The sequence below is a fragment of the Brassica rapa genome, chromosome A09, assembly GCF_000309985.2.
Source record: "Brassica rapa cultivar Chiifu-401-42 chromosome A09, CAAS_Brap_v3.01, whole genome shotgun sequence".
NCBI lineage: Eukaryota > Viridiplantae > Streptophyta > Magnoliopsida > Brassicales > Brassicaceae > Brassica > Brassica rapa.
The window spans coordinates 38,901,823-38,916,085 of record NC_024803.2 but is presented as its reverse complement, the minus strand read 5'-3'; the positions used below and the strand labels follow the sequence as shown (position 1 = coordinate 38,916,085).

General features: G+C 30.4%; 3 protein-coding genes and 1 long non-coding RNA gene across 4 annotated transcripts; 3 read left to right on the top strand and 1 right to left on the bottom strand.

The window, feature by feature from the left end:
- The first annotated feature begins 22 nt into the window (after positions 1 to 22).
- LOC117128444 lies at positions 23 to 870 on the top strand. The gene is made up of 2 exons (XR_004451741.1): positions 23 to 317; positions 409 to 870. It is a non-coding gene; the product is annotated as an uncharacterized LOC117128444 (long non-coding RNA).
- Positions 871 to 2,262: 1,392 nt separating this feature from the next.
- Positions 2,263 to 6,391, bottom strand: LOC103842253 (fasciclin-like arabinogalactan protein 3). The gene has a single exon (XM_033280817.1). The coding sequence runs from the start codon at positions 5,027 to 5,029 to the stop codon at positions 4,187 to 4,189; it is 843 nt and encodes a 280-aa protein (XP_033136708.1). The 5' UTR covers positions 5,030 to 6,391; the 3' UTR covers positions 2,263 to 4,186.
- Positions 2,892 to 3,948, top strand: LOC103842254 (selenoprotein H). Its single transcript, XM_009118878.3, has 3 exons — positions 2,892 to 3,295; positions 3,397 to 3,493; positions 3,579 to 3,948. Exons 1-3 carry the CDS (start codon positions 2,946 to 2,948, stop codon positions 3,717 to 3,719), a joined length of 588 nt encoding a protein of 195 aa, XP_009117126.2. The 5' UTR covers positions 2,892 to 2,945; the 3' UTR covers positions 3,720 to 3,948.
- A 6,689-nt stretch (positions 6,392 to 13,080) lies between the features above and the next one.
- Positions 13,081 to 13,710, top strand: LOC103842367. Its single transcript, XM_009118980.1, has one exon. The coding sequence runs from the start codon at positions 13,081 to 13,083 to the stop codon at positions 13,708 to 13,710; it is 630 nt and encodes a 209-aa protein (XP_009117228.1).
- The last annotated feature ends 553 nt before the right edge of the window (positions 13,711 to 14,263 follow it).

The following is a 14,263-nucleotide window of genomic DNA, read 5'->3' as shown; positions in this document are numbered from 1 at the left end:
AGACCGATCCTTAGCTTAAAAGAGAGCACACGTGTCAGCATGTGAGCAAACCTCAATTTTTTTTCTCTCTCTTTTCTCGAGTCTTCTTCTTCTCTCTTTGTTTTATCCAACGACAATGGCGATCAATCGGTTGATCAACTCTACCTCCCTTCTCTCCCACCATTGACGCCGCCGCCGTAGGAAAGGAGCTCTCTTTGGGCGGAGACTCCATCGTCAAAGACTCAACGGATGGCTTAACGACGGCATTAAGGTGGATTCTTAGTTGCCGTCCCGACCTACCTATAAACCTCCTACAAAAACTCTTTCGTCTAAGACAGGTCTGTGTCACTCTAGTTAAAGAGATTGTATTTTGTAGATTCAATCGAACTGTGAAAGTTACAAGATAAGAGATTTGTAAATGTGATTCAGGTTAGAAAAGAAATGCCTATGAGCTGCGATGGTGATGATTGCTTGAAGGTGCCAGCCAAGGAGTCATTGAAAGGGTAAGTCTTATTCTAGTCATCTCATGGTTAGGACAAGAACTGTTTTTTTTAGGAAGCTGATGGTACTGATTGTTTGAAGGTGGCAGCCAAAGAGTCATTGAATGTAGGAGATAGAATTTACCTTCCTTTATCTGTAGGCAATGATGTGCCGCCTCCTGCTAAGAAAGCAATTTATGGAAGTGACAGAGCAAAGCTTAGACCCTGCTTGATATATATAGGAGAATTAGTAGATGAAATGTATTCGGTCAAGGCACTCTCTCTTTAGCTTCTTAACTGCTATTTGCTAAGTTAGTTTATAGTGGATTGTATGAGCAGAACTCAAAGTAGTTGCAAGCTGCGTTTTTTTTTATTAATGTAGCTTATAAATATAATTGACTGATTTGTTCGACTTCTTTTTTTTTTAATGCCTTGAACTTTTTTGTTCTAAATTATATGTCGTTTTCGGTTTTTTATGTAACATTTATTAATAATTAATGTTGTCTGACCAATGATAATATATCTTCTATTTTTCTATTGGTTGAATTGTGGTTAGGTAAATAATTAATGATGTTTTTATTTCGAAAATATAAGAAATTAATGATTTTCTTAATCTATGTGCATAGCTTTAAAACGACTTATATTAAAAAACGGAGGGAGTAATATATAAGACCATCATTATCGCAGGTTCCTAAGGGGGATTTAAACAAATTACAGCATTTAATTAAATGAAAACTAAATTAAAATGCAGTTACCGATCCTTATTCTGAACTTTTTGAGACCGATCCTTAGCTTAAAAGAGAGCACACGTGTCAGCATGTGAGCAAACCTCAATTTTTTTTCTCTCTCTTTTCTCGAGTCTTCTTCTTCTCTCTTTGTTTTATCCAACGACAATGGCGATCAATCGGTTGATCAACTCTACCTCCCTTCTCTCCCACCATTGACGCCGCCGCCGTAGGAAAGGAGCTCTCTTTGGGCGGAGACTCCATCGTCAAAGACTCAACGGATGGCTTAACGACGGCATTAAGGTGGATTCTTAGTTGCCGTCCCGACCTACCTATAAACCTCCTACAAAAACTCTTTCGTCTAAGACAGGTCTGTGTCACTCTAGTTAAAGAGATTGTATTTTGTAGATTCAATCGAACTGTGAAAGTTACAAGATAAGAGATTTGTAAATGTGATTCAGGTTAGAAAAGAAATGCCTATGAGCTGCGATGGTGATGATTGCTTGAAGGTGCCAGCCAAGGAGTCATTGAAAGGGTAAGTCTTATTCTAGTCATCTCATGGTTAGGACAAGAACTGTTTTTTTTAGGAAGCTGATGGTACTGATTGTTTGAAGGTGGCAGCCAAAGAGTCATTGAATGTAGGAGATAGAATTTACCTTCCTTTATCTGTAGGCAATGATGTGCCGCCTCCTGCTAAGAAAGCAATTTATGGAAGTGACAGAGCAAAGCTTAGACCCTGCTTGATATATATAGGAGAATTAGTAGATGAAATGTATTCGGTCAAGGCACTCTCTCTTTAGCTTCTTAACTGCTATTTGCTAAGTTAGTTTATAGTGGATTGTATGAGCAGAACTCAAAGTAGTTGCAAGCTGCGTTTTTTTTTATTAATGTAGCTTATAAATATAATTGACTGATTTGTTCGACTTCTTTTTTTTTTAATGCCTTGATGTCTCGCCTGCTCATGTATCTATAATTGACTGATTTGTGAAATGGAGTTCTCCTTTTGTTGTTGCTCATTTAAGTTATCTTGTTGTTGTTCTGTTAAGTTAAAAACGTATGGCTTGGTCTTGTTGTTGTTGTTCTGTTATAAGCAAACGTTGTCTTGTTGTTTTCTGTCACAGACTTGTGTCTTGTTGTTTTGTGTCTTATGGTGATTGTGTGATTTGAGCAAAATAATACCTCGTAATGTGTTTTGTATAAATAAGCTTTTGTTCTTTCTCCTCATTCTCATGTTCTTTTTTTCTTTATAACTTGAAGTTCTCTCAACTTTCAAGTTCATTCTCTTCCTTCTTACCATACAAAACGAGTAAACACATTTTAATCGAAATAAGTTCATTTTCTCTTTCTCTTGATCACAAATTTTATTCACAAAACAATCAAAAACATTTTCTATATGACATTTTTTTTTAAAAACCTTAATTAAGAAACCCCCAATAAAGCATAAAATCTATAAGTTTCTTAACTAAATTTCTTAACTAATTTTTATTATTAAATAATTCATTAAGAAACCCAAATAGGGTTATAGGGATAATGATGCTCTAAGGGATATTAGTTATGATACTCATAATGGGGTTTTGGGTTGTACATGCTCTAATCATGACCGTCGACTCGATTTCCGTGTGACGTGTCCTCTTCCAGTAACTTTAGTCCTTCCCAACGTTATAAAGAGCGGGTGAAAGTGATAAATATCAACAAGAAAAGGGAACCGTCAGTATTCTGGCTGCGACGGAAGCTTTTCTTTTATGTTCTTTGATTCAATTCAATGGCGCCGCCGAAGAGCACCGGAGGAGGAGTTAAGGGGAAATATGTTGCGGCGGTGGCTACGTCGACGAGGCAGACTCGAAGCATGGCTCGCCAGACTCGGAGCCAAACTAAGGGACGCGGGGGTGGTAACTCGACATCCTCCAAGCTCATGAACTTCGAGTCTCCCGAGAAGAGGAAAAGGAAGACGAAAGCCAAGGAAGGTGGAGCGGCGACGAAGAAGATCAAGAAAGAAAAAGAGGAAGCTGTGGTAGAAGACCACGTAGACGAAGAAGAAGAAGAAGAAGAAGAAGAAGAAGAAGAAGAAGAAGAAGAAGTCTCTGAGAAAAAGACGATCGTGATCGAGCACTAGTAAGCTATAAATGTCTCCTCCATTGTCTCTTTGGTTTTACGATTCTCTGTAGTTTATTTTCGTCTGGGAAGCTAAACGTTTCTGTTTGTTTTGGTTGAAGCAAACAACACAAATCATTCAAGGAGAGAGCCAACAAGGTGAAGGAAGGTCTGGAGAATGCTGTTCCTGGCATCATTGTCACTCTCAATCCTCTTAAGGTATTCAAGGAAAGAGCCAACACAAATGCTTAGCTTGTTTTTGTTTTATTTGGTCACATTATTATATGTTTGATTTAAACAACAGCCAAGGCGTGGATGTTTTGAGATTCGAGAGGAAGGCGGCGAATCATTCATCACTCTTTTGGATATGAAGAAACCATTTACACCGATGACGGAACTTGATATGGAAGAGGTCGTCTCTAACATCGTAGAGAGGATTAAATGAGAGAGGCTTCTCTGCACATAGGGCCCGCTGCGTAATCAAATAGGCGCGCTTCAATATATCTAACTCTCTCCTAGAGCAACCAACTGTGCATTCTTTTTTTTTTAGGCTTTCCTTTTGATACTTTGGTGAAAACTCTTTAGAGTGTTTTGTCATTTTGTTGGGCTTACTTGGATATGTGCATTTTCTGGATGCTAAAACTACATTATTATATGTTTTGGTTCATCTGAAATGATCCTTGGTAGTTTGGGATTAAATCATTTCCATAGTGCTATGTGGAAGCACATATTCATGGGTTGTGTATGGCGTTTGAGTTGGATGAATAAAGATAAACACATGGGTTCCCAATCTCGTCATACATATTTCACAGGACAGAACATCACACTTTCATTCCAAACTAGTAACTGATTGAGGTACATTAATGTGATGTAGACGTTTAATAACCTCGACTCCCTCTGTCTTAAACCATCTTAGAACCCAGAAAAGCTAGCCACAAACCCGAGAACGAGAGCACCACCAAATCTCAAACCGGTGTTAGAAGCAGAGCTAGGTGGTTCAACCTCATCAGCTGCTGCCATCTTCTTCTTACCAGCATTCTCTGGAGCCGGAGCAGGAGAACCATCTTCTGATGGGGCTGATGCAGGTGCGGTTTCTGGAGCTGCACCAGGAGGAGCGTCTGCGTAATCCTCCTCCTCAGCTGGTCCAGGAGCTGGAGTGGCTCCAGCCTTCTTGGGAGCTGGAGCCGGTGGGGAAGTCATGGGTGGTGGTGGAGGAACCTTAACCGGAGCCCCGAGTCCAGGAGCCACAATGGGCATGCTGATCTGGACCACAGAGAGATTGAACGGGTTACGGAACACGGTCGTGATGTACTCAGCGGTTAGAGGAGCGCCTTTCACGGCAGACCCGAAGACAATCTTTCCGTTAGCTTTGGAGCAGTTGAGGAAACCGTTTTGCTGCTGGCCTAAACCGGTGGATTGGTAAAGGGTAGTGAGCAATGTGCTCTTGTCCTTGAGAGCCTTGAGCTTGAGCTCATCGTAGTAGTCAAGAACCACATGGTTCATAAGAATGTTCTTGAGCTCCTCCTCGGGTCTACCAGAGATGGAACCGATAGCATCGTTGCTAAGAGCCAGAACGGTGATTGTCTGACGTTTGTTGATAATTGGTGTGAGCTCGGTCTTGGCCAAAAGCTCGATCATAGTGCTGAACTCAGGGTAATTCTCTAGTGCTCGGGTTATGTTAACGGATGATACAATGGAGGAGACACCAAGTAAAATGGCGAGACAGAGGAGAGAAGAGGAGGCCTTGAGACCCATCCTTACTTTTTTCTATACTCAAAAGCTAAATCTCAAAATCTGAGTCTGTAATAAAAGGATTTGGTTAGGTATATATACAGTAGATCTTGTGAAAAGCTCAAGATTAACGGTGGAGAGATAATTTTCTAATGTGTTGGCTAAATTTGAACTTGTCTTTGCTGTTAACTCCGTATTTGGCATTAGACTGTTTGATTTCTTAACTTAGTTTTCTTGAGATTTCTTTTTTTGCTTCAAAAATGTGAGATGGAATAGAGTCTTTTGGACAAGTTTCATCCTTATCTAAGATCGCTCTGTAATTAGAATAATTTAGGACACAACAAAATGTTACAAAGAAACACTAAAACGGTCATTAATCCGCCAGCGTAGAATTTGGCGGTTTGACAACATTTTCGAATAAAACAACAAATCCCTAAATCAAATTTAGATATTGGGGAAAAATGGCCTACGCTTTTCGCTTTGACTGTGTGGTGGTGCTGGAAGTAGAGATGTGAGTATGTGTTTGGTGAAACAGGGAAGTGTAGATTTTTCTCAAAAAAAAAAAAAATGACAGGGAAGTGTAGAGACAGAGTGCAGTTTGTTAAGGATAAGACTCAAGAGGTGATACAGGCGAATAACAAACTGAGGCAGCACTCGGTGATTGGGGCACGAGTGGAGAGGCAGATCGCATGGTCACGACCAATGTCTGGATGGTGCAAATTGAACACTGATGGAGTTTCTAAAGGAAACCCTGGACTGGCGGCAGCAGGTGGGGTGATGAGGGATGAATATGGAGGGTGGAAAGGGGGTTTTGATATCTACATTGGCATTTGTTCGGCCGCTTAGTGGAGCTGTGGGGTGTTTATTATGGGCTGTGCATAGCATGGGACAGTGGTATTCGAAGGCTAGAAGTGGAGGTGGACTCTGAGAGTGTAGTGGGTTTTCTTAAGACATGGATCCATGATGCTCATTCTTTGTCGTTTCTAGTATGCTTGTGCTATGGTTTCATATTAAGAGACTGGATAGTCAAAATATCTAATGTAATCATCTAGCTGATAGATTGGCTAACTATGCGTTTTCTTTACTTTTTGGTTTACATTACTTTAAGTTGGTTCCATAACATGTTACTTCTATGCTGTCGGAAGATTTTCATGGGATAGCTAGAACTCGGCAGTTTTGCTTGTAGTATTTTTTGAAGTTTTCTTAATAAAAAGTAGGGGACCTTTGTCCCTTGCATCCTACCAAAAAAAAAAAAAGATTTGATTCAGGAAAAGGAAATAACATAATACAAAAAAACGGAAATAGAGCGTTTTCATTACGCGTTTAATATAAGGTCTTTTTCTTATAAATAAAACTTCACCATTCACCAACACACTTAAGTTTTCATCTCAACTAGGGATTAACCCGGGCTACGCCCGGAATTTTTATTTTTTTCTAATTTAAGTTGTTAAATTATTTATATTTAGGCTATGATTTATATTTATATAAATGTTAAAATGCATGTCATAATTAAAATTTATTTTTAAATTTTAACACGTTAAATTAACATATTTTTTACTATTTAAATATCTTTTTGTAATTTTATTGGCTATCTAGTTATCATATTTAGCAAAACTATCTTTTGAGTGTTGGAATAAATGTTTTAGAGATTTTATTAAACTGCAAAGTATTTTTGGATCGACCACATGCTCAACATTCGATCGATGCGTAAAAAGATGGTCGATCTCCTTAGCCACGTAAGTACAATTTTAGCAAAAATATCTTTTATTTTAAAATATTAAGTATATAACTATTCTTTTTAATTGTATTTTTGATTAAATTATTGTATTATAATGGTTATGTAAATATTTTTTGTGATGTTTGAATTTTTGTTGTTCGTATACTTAACCTAGATGATATTGATGTTTAACAATTTATTATTTTCTGGAAATAGAAAATAATGATATATCAAAACGTATCTAATACTTGTTAATTGATAGTATAATGTAAACTACATCCATTATTTGAAAATAAACATTTGTTGTTTTTATTTTTATTTTAAATCAGAAATTATTTTTATTTAAAAATATTATTCATATATAATATAATAGTTTAAGTTTGGAAAATTAATCTATATATATATATTATGTATATTTTTTAAAACATAATTTAAGATATTATATATTGAGTATCTAAATAAAAGCTGAATTTCTTATCTTGAAAATCAGATATTTATATTTTTGTCTTCATGTTATACTCACCAATCCATCATTGATATTTATAACTCAGTATGTTTTTTAAAAACATAGTTTTAAGTAATAAACGAATTTAATAAATTAAATTCATCACCTATAATGTTTTGTAAACTATATTTGAAAACTCTCTAAAATTATATTTTAAGCATAATATTATTATTATTTAATTTAAGTTATTTTAAACATAATATATGCTAAACCAACTTAAATTATATTTACAATAGGACCATCCTAAACCGGTTAGTAAACCAAAAACAATACTAAACTAACATGAACCAATACCTGATTCGGCGAGAAAGAAAGTGTTTCGGGATAAACGCTTGAAATCTTGAATGGTTATTAACTGAAATGGTTTGATCATGAAAGAGTTAGTATGAATATTAACAATAAAATTATAGATTAGATTAATTTGAGTTTGTAAGAATACCTTTGAGTCTATGAAAAGCAATTCAATTCCCACGAATAAGTTTGGCTTTTGGAAGTTGCGGGTTTCCCAACAATGAATCCACCTAACAAAAAGTTTGTTGTTATAAAAAAATCTCATTCAAGGCATTAAAGGAGGTTTCTGGGACGGCAAGAGTTGATAGTGAAACCATTTTTTTGCTCGAGTGTTTTGAAATTTTCCTTAATAGTGTGAGGTTGATGTGGATGGAATAATGAGTTTCATAGAGACTTTCTTGATGTAAAACTATACTTTTTTATTTTTTTTTGTTTAATGTGGTATTTCCATTTTTATATAATTTACTACCATTTTAAGATAGAAGTACATTTTAAGATAGATGCTTAAATCTTAATGTACTTTTTCCATTTTTTAAAATGTTTATTTCCATTTCTTATATTTTTATTTGCGTAATATCTATATTTTATATTTTTAAGTAGATATTTAAATATTAATGTACTTTTTCCATTTTTTAAATTGTGTATTTACTTATATTATATATTTTACATTTTAAGATAGATGTTTAATGCTTGATGAACTTTTTCCATTTTTAAAAAAATTGTGTATTTACTTATTATTACATATATAATTCATATATTATATATTTACATTATTTACTTATTATTTATTTTCATGTATATGTATTTCCATTTCTTGTACTTTTAATTTACTTAATATCTCTATTTTACATTTTAAGATAGATGTTTAAATCTTAATGTATGTTTTCCATTTTTTTAAATTGTATATTTCCATTTGTTATACTTTCTATTTACGTAATATCTATATTATAAATTTTAATATATATTTTTAAATCTTAGTGTAATTTCCCATTTTTTAAATTTGGTATTCACTTATATTATATATTTACTTATTATTTATTTTTCTTTATATTGTGTATTTCTATTTCTTATACTTTCTATTTACTAATAATTTTATATTTTAAGATTGATTTACATTTTAAGATAGATGTTTAAATACTAATGTATTTTTTCCATTTTTTTAAATTGTGTATTTCCTTTTCTTATACTTTCTATTTACTTAATATCTATATTTTACATTTTAAGATAGATGTTTAATATTTAATGTACTCTTTCCATTTTTTTTAAAATTGTGCATTTACTTATTATTGTATATATAATTCGTATATTTATATATTTATAATATTTACTTATTATTTATTTTTCTATAGATTGAGTATTTCTCTTTCTTATACTTTATATTTAGTTAATGTCTATATTTTATATTTTAAGATAGATGTTTAAATCTTTACGTATTTTTTTCATTTTTAATGTAAAACGACAATGTTTAATAAAAGAACTTGGACAAATAGTTAAATAGTTATATTTATGTTTTTTTTTCTTTTTTTAATAAAATGGTAATGTTATATTATGAAGATAACCCGGTTTTTTAGTGAACAATGGTAATCTTACATATGTTTAATGTAGTTTTTCCATTTTTTTATGTTGTATGTTTACATATTATTGTTATTTTTAAATGTAAAATGGTAATTTTACATATGTTTAATGTAGTATTTCCATTTTTATGTTGTATGTTTACATATTATTTATTATTTTCGAAATTATATAAATTTTTTTTTTACAAAATAGTAATGTTACATTATTGAGATAAGCCGTCTTTTTTTTAGTGAAAAATGGTAATCTTACATATGTTTAATGTAGTTTTTTTATTTTTTATGTTGTATGTTTACATATTATTTTCTTAAAATAAAAATATAAAATGGTAATCTTACATATGTTTAATGTAGTATTTCCATTTTTATGTTGTATGTTTTACATATATTTATTATTTTCAAAATTATATATAATGTTTTTTGTTTTTTTTATAAAACGGTAATGTTACATTATGGAGATAAACCGTCTTTTTTTTAAGTGAAAAATAGTAATCTTACATATGTTTAATGTAGTTTTTACATTTTTTATGCTGTATGTTTACATATTTTTTATAATTTTCGAAAATAAATAATATTAAAATGTAAAACTATATTTTAATGCCATGTGTCATCTTTCGAGATTATATTATATATTTACTTATTATTTATTTTTCTTTATATTGTGTATTTTTATTTCTTATACTTTCTATTTACTAATTATTTTATATTTTAAGATTGATTTACATTTTAAGATAGATGTTTAAATACTAATGTACTTTTTCCATTTTAATAAATTGTGTATTTCCTTTTCTTATACTTTCTATTTGCGTAATATCTATATTTTACATTTTAAGATAGATGTTTAAATCTTAATATACTTTTTCCATTGTTTTTAAGTTGTGTATTTCTTTTTCTTATATTTTCTATTTACTTAATATCTATATTTTACATTTTAAGATAGATGTTTAATATTTAATATACTCTTTCCATTTTTAAAAAATTGTGCATTTACTTATTATTGTATATATAATTCGTATATTTATATATTTATAATATTTACTTATTATTTATTTTTATATATTGAGTATTTCTCTTTTTTATACTTTATATTTAGTTAATGTCTATATTTTATATTTTAAGATAGATGTTTAAATCTTTACGCATTTTTCTATTTTTAATGTAAAACGGCAATGTTTAATAGAAGAACTTGGACAAATAGTCAAACATATTTATGTTTAATGTAGTATTTCCATTTTTATGTTGTATGTTTTACATATATTTATTATTTTTGAAATTATATATAATGTTTTTTGTTTTTTTTTTTATAAAACGGTAATGTTACATTATGGAGATAAGCCGTCTTTTTTTTTAAATGAAAAATAGTAATCTTTGAAAAATAGTAATCTTACATATGTTTAATGTAGTTTTTCCATTTTTTAATGCTGTATGTTTACATATTTTTTACAATTTTCGAAAATAATTAATATTAAAATATAAAACTATATTTTATGCCACGTGTCATTTTTCGGGAGAAATTTTTTTCGCTGATGTGGACGCCCTATGGAGCCTCAAAAGCTCCCTTTTATTAGTAGAGATTTAAGATAGATGTTTAAATACTAATGTACTTTTTCCATTTTTTTAAATTGTGTATTTCCTTTTCTTATACTTTCTATTTGCGTAATATCTATATTTTACATTTTAAGATAGATGTTTAAATCTTAATATACTTTTTCCATTGTTTTTAAGTTGTGTATTTCTTTTTCTTATATTTTCTATTTACTTAATATCTATATTTTACATTTTAAGATAGATGTTTAATATTTAATATACTCTTTCCATTTTTAAAAAATTGTGCATTTACTTATTATTGTATATATAATTCGTATATTTATATATTTATAATATTTACTTATTATTTATTTTTTATATATTGAGTATTTCTCTTTTTTATACTTTATATTTAGTTAATGTCTATATTTTATATTTTAAGATAGATGTTTAAATCTTTACGCATTTTTCTATTTTTAATGTAAAACGGCAATGTTTAATAGAAGAACTTGGACAAATAGTCAAACATATTTATGTTTAATGTAGTATTTCCATTTTTATGTTGTATGTTTTACATATATTTATTATTTTTGAAATTATATATAATGTTTTTTGTTTTTTTTTTATAAAACGGTAATGTTACATTATGGAGATAAGCCGTCTATTTTTAAATGAAAAATAGTAATCTTTGAAAAATAGTAATCTTACATATGTTTAATGTAGTTTTTCCATTTTTTAATGCTGTATGTTTACATATTTTTTACAATTTTCGAAAATAATTAATATTACAATATAAAACTATATTTTATGCCACGTGTCATTTTTCGGGAGAAAATTTTTTCGCTGATGTGGACGCCCTATGGAGCCTCAAAAGCTCCCTTTTTAAATGTAAAATGGTAATTTTACATATGTTTAATGTAGTATTTCCATTTTTATGTTGTATGTTTACATATTATTTATTATTTTCGAAATTATATAAATTTCTTTTTTACAAAATAGTAATGTTACATTATTGAGATAAGCCGTCTTTTTTTTAGTGAAAAATGGTAATCTTACATATGTTTAATGTAGTTTTTTTATTTTTTATGTTGTATGTTTACATATTATTTTCTTAAAATAAAAATATAAAATGGTAATCTCACATATGTTTAATGTAGTATTTCCATTTTTATGTTGTATGTTTTACGTATATTTATTATTTTCAAAATTATATATAATGTTTTTTGTTTTTTTTATAAAACGGTAATGTTACATTATGGAGATAAACCGTCTTTTTTTTAAGTGAAAAATAGTAATCTTACATATGTTTAATGTAGTTTTTACATTTTTTATGCTGTATGTTTACATATTTTTTATAATTTTCGAAAATAAATAATATTAAAATGTAAAACTATATTTTAATGCCATGTGTCATCTTTCGAGATTATATTATATATTTACTTATTATTTATTTTTCTTTATATTGTGTATTTTTATTTCTTATACTTTCTATTTACTAATTATTTTATATTTTAAGATTGATTTACATTTTAAGATAGATGTTTAAATACTAATGTACTTTTTCCATTTTTTTAAATTGTGTATTTCCTTTTCTTATACTTTCTATTTGCGTAATATCTATATTTTACATTTTAAGATAGATGTTTAAATCTTAATATACTTTTTCCATTGTTTTTAAGTTGTGTATTTCTTTTTCTTATATTTTCTATTTACTTAATATCTATATTTTACATTTTAAGATAGATGTTTAATATTTAATATACTCTTTCCATTTTTAAAAAATTGTGCATTTACTTATTATTGTATATATAATTCGTATATTTATATATTTATAATATTTACTTATTATTTATTTTTTATATATTGAGTATTTCTCTTTTTTATACTTTATATTTAGTTAATGTCTATATTTTATATTTTAAGATAGATGTTTAAATCTTTACGCATTTTTCTATTTTTAATGTAAAACGGCAATGTTTAATAGAAGAACTTGGACAAATAGTCAAACATATTTATGTTTAATGTAGTATTTCCATTTTTATGTTGTATGTTTTACATATATTTATTATTTTTGAAATTATATATAATGTTTTTTGTTTTTTTTTTATAAAACGGTAATGTTACATTATGGAGATAAGCCGTCTTTTTTTTAAATGAAAAATAGTAATCTTTGAAAAATAGTAATCTTACATATGTTTAATGTAGTTTTTCCATTTTTTAATGCTGTATGTTTACATATTTTTTACAATTTTCGAAAATAATTAATATTAAAATATAAAACTATATTTTATGCCACGTGTCATTTTTCGGGAGAAATTTTTTCCGCTGATGTGGACGCCCTATGGAGCCTCAAAAGCTCCCTTTTATTAGTAGAGATTTTCTTGTTTCACAAAACTCTCACTCTCTTTCTCTGTTACGACTCATCTCTAGTTTTGTCTTGTTGAGTTTTCAGCTACGTACGAAAATGGAAACCAAATCATTCAAGGTCGAAGTCATTGCACATGCAACACCTCAAGGTCTGTCCTTAGGTTTTTTGAACTCGGTGTCGATACGTCAAAGTTGGGAGATCGAAGAACTTCTCGTGGACGAGAATGACGACGGGAATATCACCAGTCTCGGCTCTTACCCCGATCCTTCTTTCCCCGACAAACCATCCGTCCTCAGACTCAGAGTCCAAGACTTTGCACCGACCACCGTTCATCAACTTATCCATAACCGATTCAACGACCCTCTCTTGTCTCGACTCATAACCGATCAAATCGTTGTTGAATCCAGACGGAGAGACCTACCACAAGGACCCTTGTTGATGACGGTGTTCGTCAAATTTACCAAGAAGGACTATGTAGTCATGCCTTGTAATTCTGCTCCCCTGACAATGACAGTAGAAGAACCGTGTGCCATCTGTCTAGAGGATATGTCGGAGTCGGGACAGGCCTTCTGCCAACCGCCGGGGTGTGTGCATGTGTTTCATGAAGATTGTTTCGTCAAGTGGTTGGGTCGACATGACTCATGCCCTCTCTGTCGCCTATCCACAAACCCGTTAACCAACAAACCGAGTAGAATTTTGGAAGAGTTAACAGAGGCTTGCAATTAGTGTTTCTTCTTATTCAAGCAATGATTTTATTAATCAGTTTTGTTTTGTGATTTGGTTAATTACTATGGTTTCTCAAAATTTTATATATCAGTCTCGTTCGTATTATTTGTTAATGAAATTCTTCGCATTCATTAATTTTCTCGTATAGTTTATAGCCCACTCATAAAAGCATCCCCAAAGATACCTTGATCCCAAAAAAAACGTAAGTAAATGAGACGAGAGAGAATCTAAAAGCAGAAGCTAAACGTTGTGAATTTTATGTTGAATTTAGTTAAGACAGTAACTGTAAGTAATCACTTGAGAAACAATAATTTGGTTTAAAACTTGGGGAATTGTCTAACCGGTACAACAAATAATAGAAAACCAATAAAACCGAGATACTTAACCAACAAGAAAAAGGAAATATTTAAATGACCGTTAAAAGATTTCAAGAGATGAAAAAAGGAAATAACAGAGATGAAAAAAGGAAAGTGAACACTGGCATATACGCGTTAAGTTCTTATAAATACCAAACACACACTTTCTATTCTCATCTCAGTTTCTTTGTCTCTCA

What these genes read in the sequence shown, in the direction of transcription:
- LOC103842253 (XM_033280817.1), bottom strand. Translation starts at nt 5,029, where the DNA reads ATGGGTCTCAAGGCCTCCTCTTCTCTCCTCTGTCTCGCCATTTTACTT.
- LOC103842367 (XM_009118980.1), top strand. Translation starts at nt 13,081, where the DNA reads ATGGAAACCAAATCATTCAAGGTCGAAGTCATTGCACATGCAACACCT.
- LOC103842254 (XM_009118878.3), top strand. Translation starts at nt 2,946, where the DNA reads ATGGCGCCGCCGAAGAGCACCGGAGGAGGAGTTAAGGGGAAATATGTT. An exon ending in ACGATCGTGATCGAGCACTA is followed by an intron (nt 3,296 to 3,396) that starts GTAAGCTATAAA and finishes TTTTGGTTGAAG; the next exon opens with CAAACAACACAAATCATTCA. An exon ending in TCACTCTCAATCCTCTTAAG is followed by an intron (nt 3,494 to 3,578) that starts GTATTCAAGGAA and finishes TTTAAACAACAG; the next exon opens with CCAAGGCGTGGATGTTTTGA.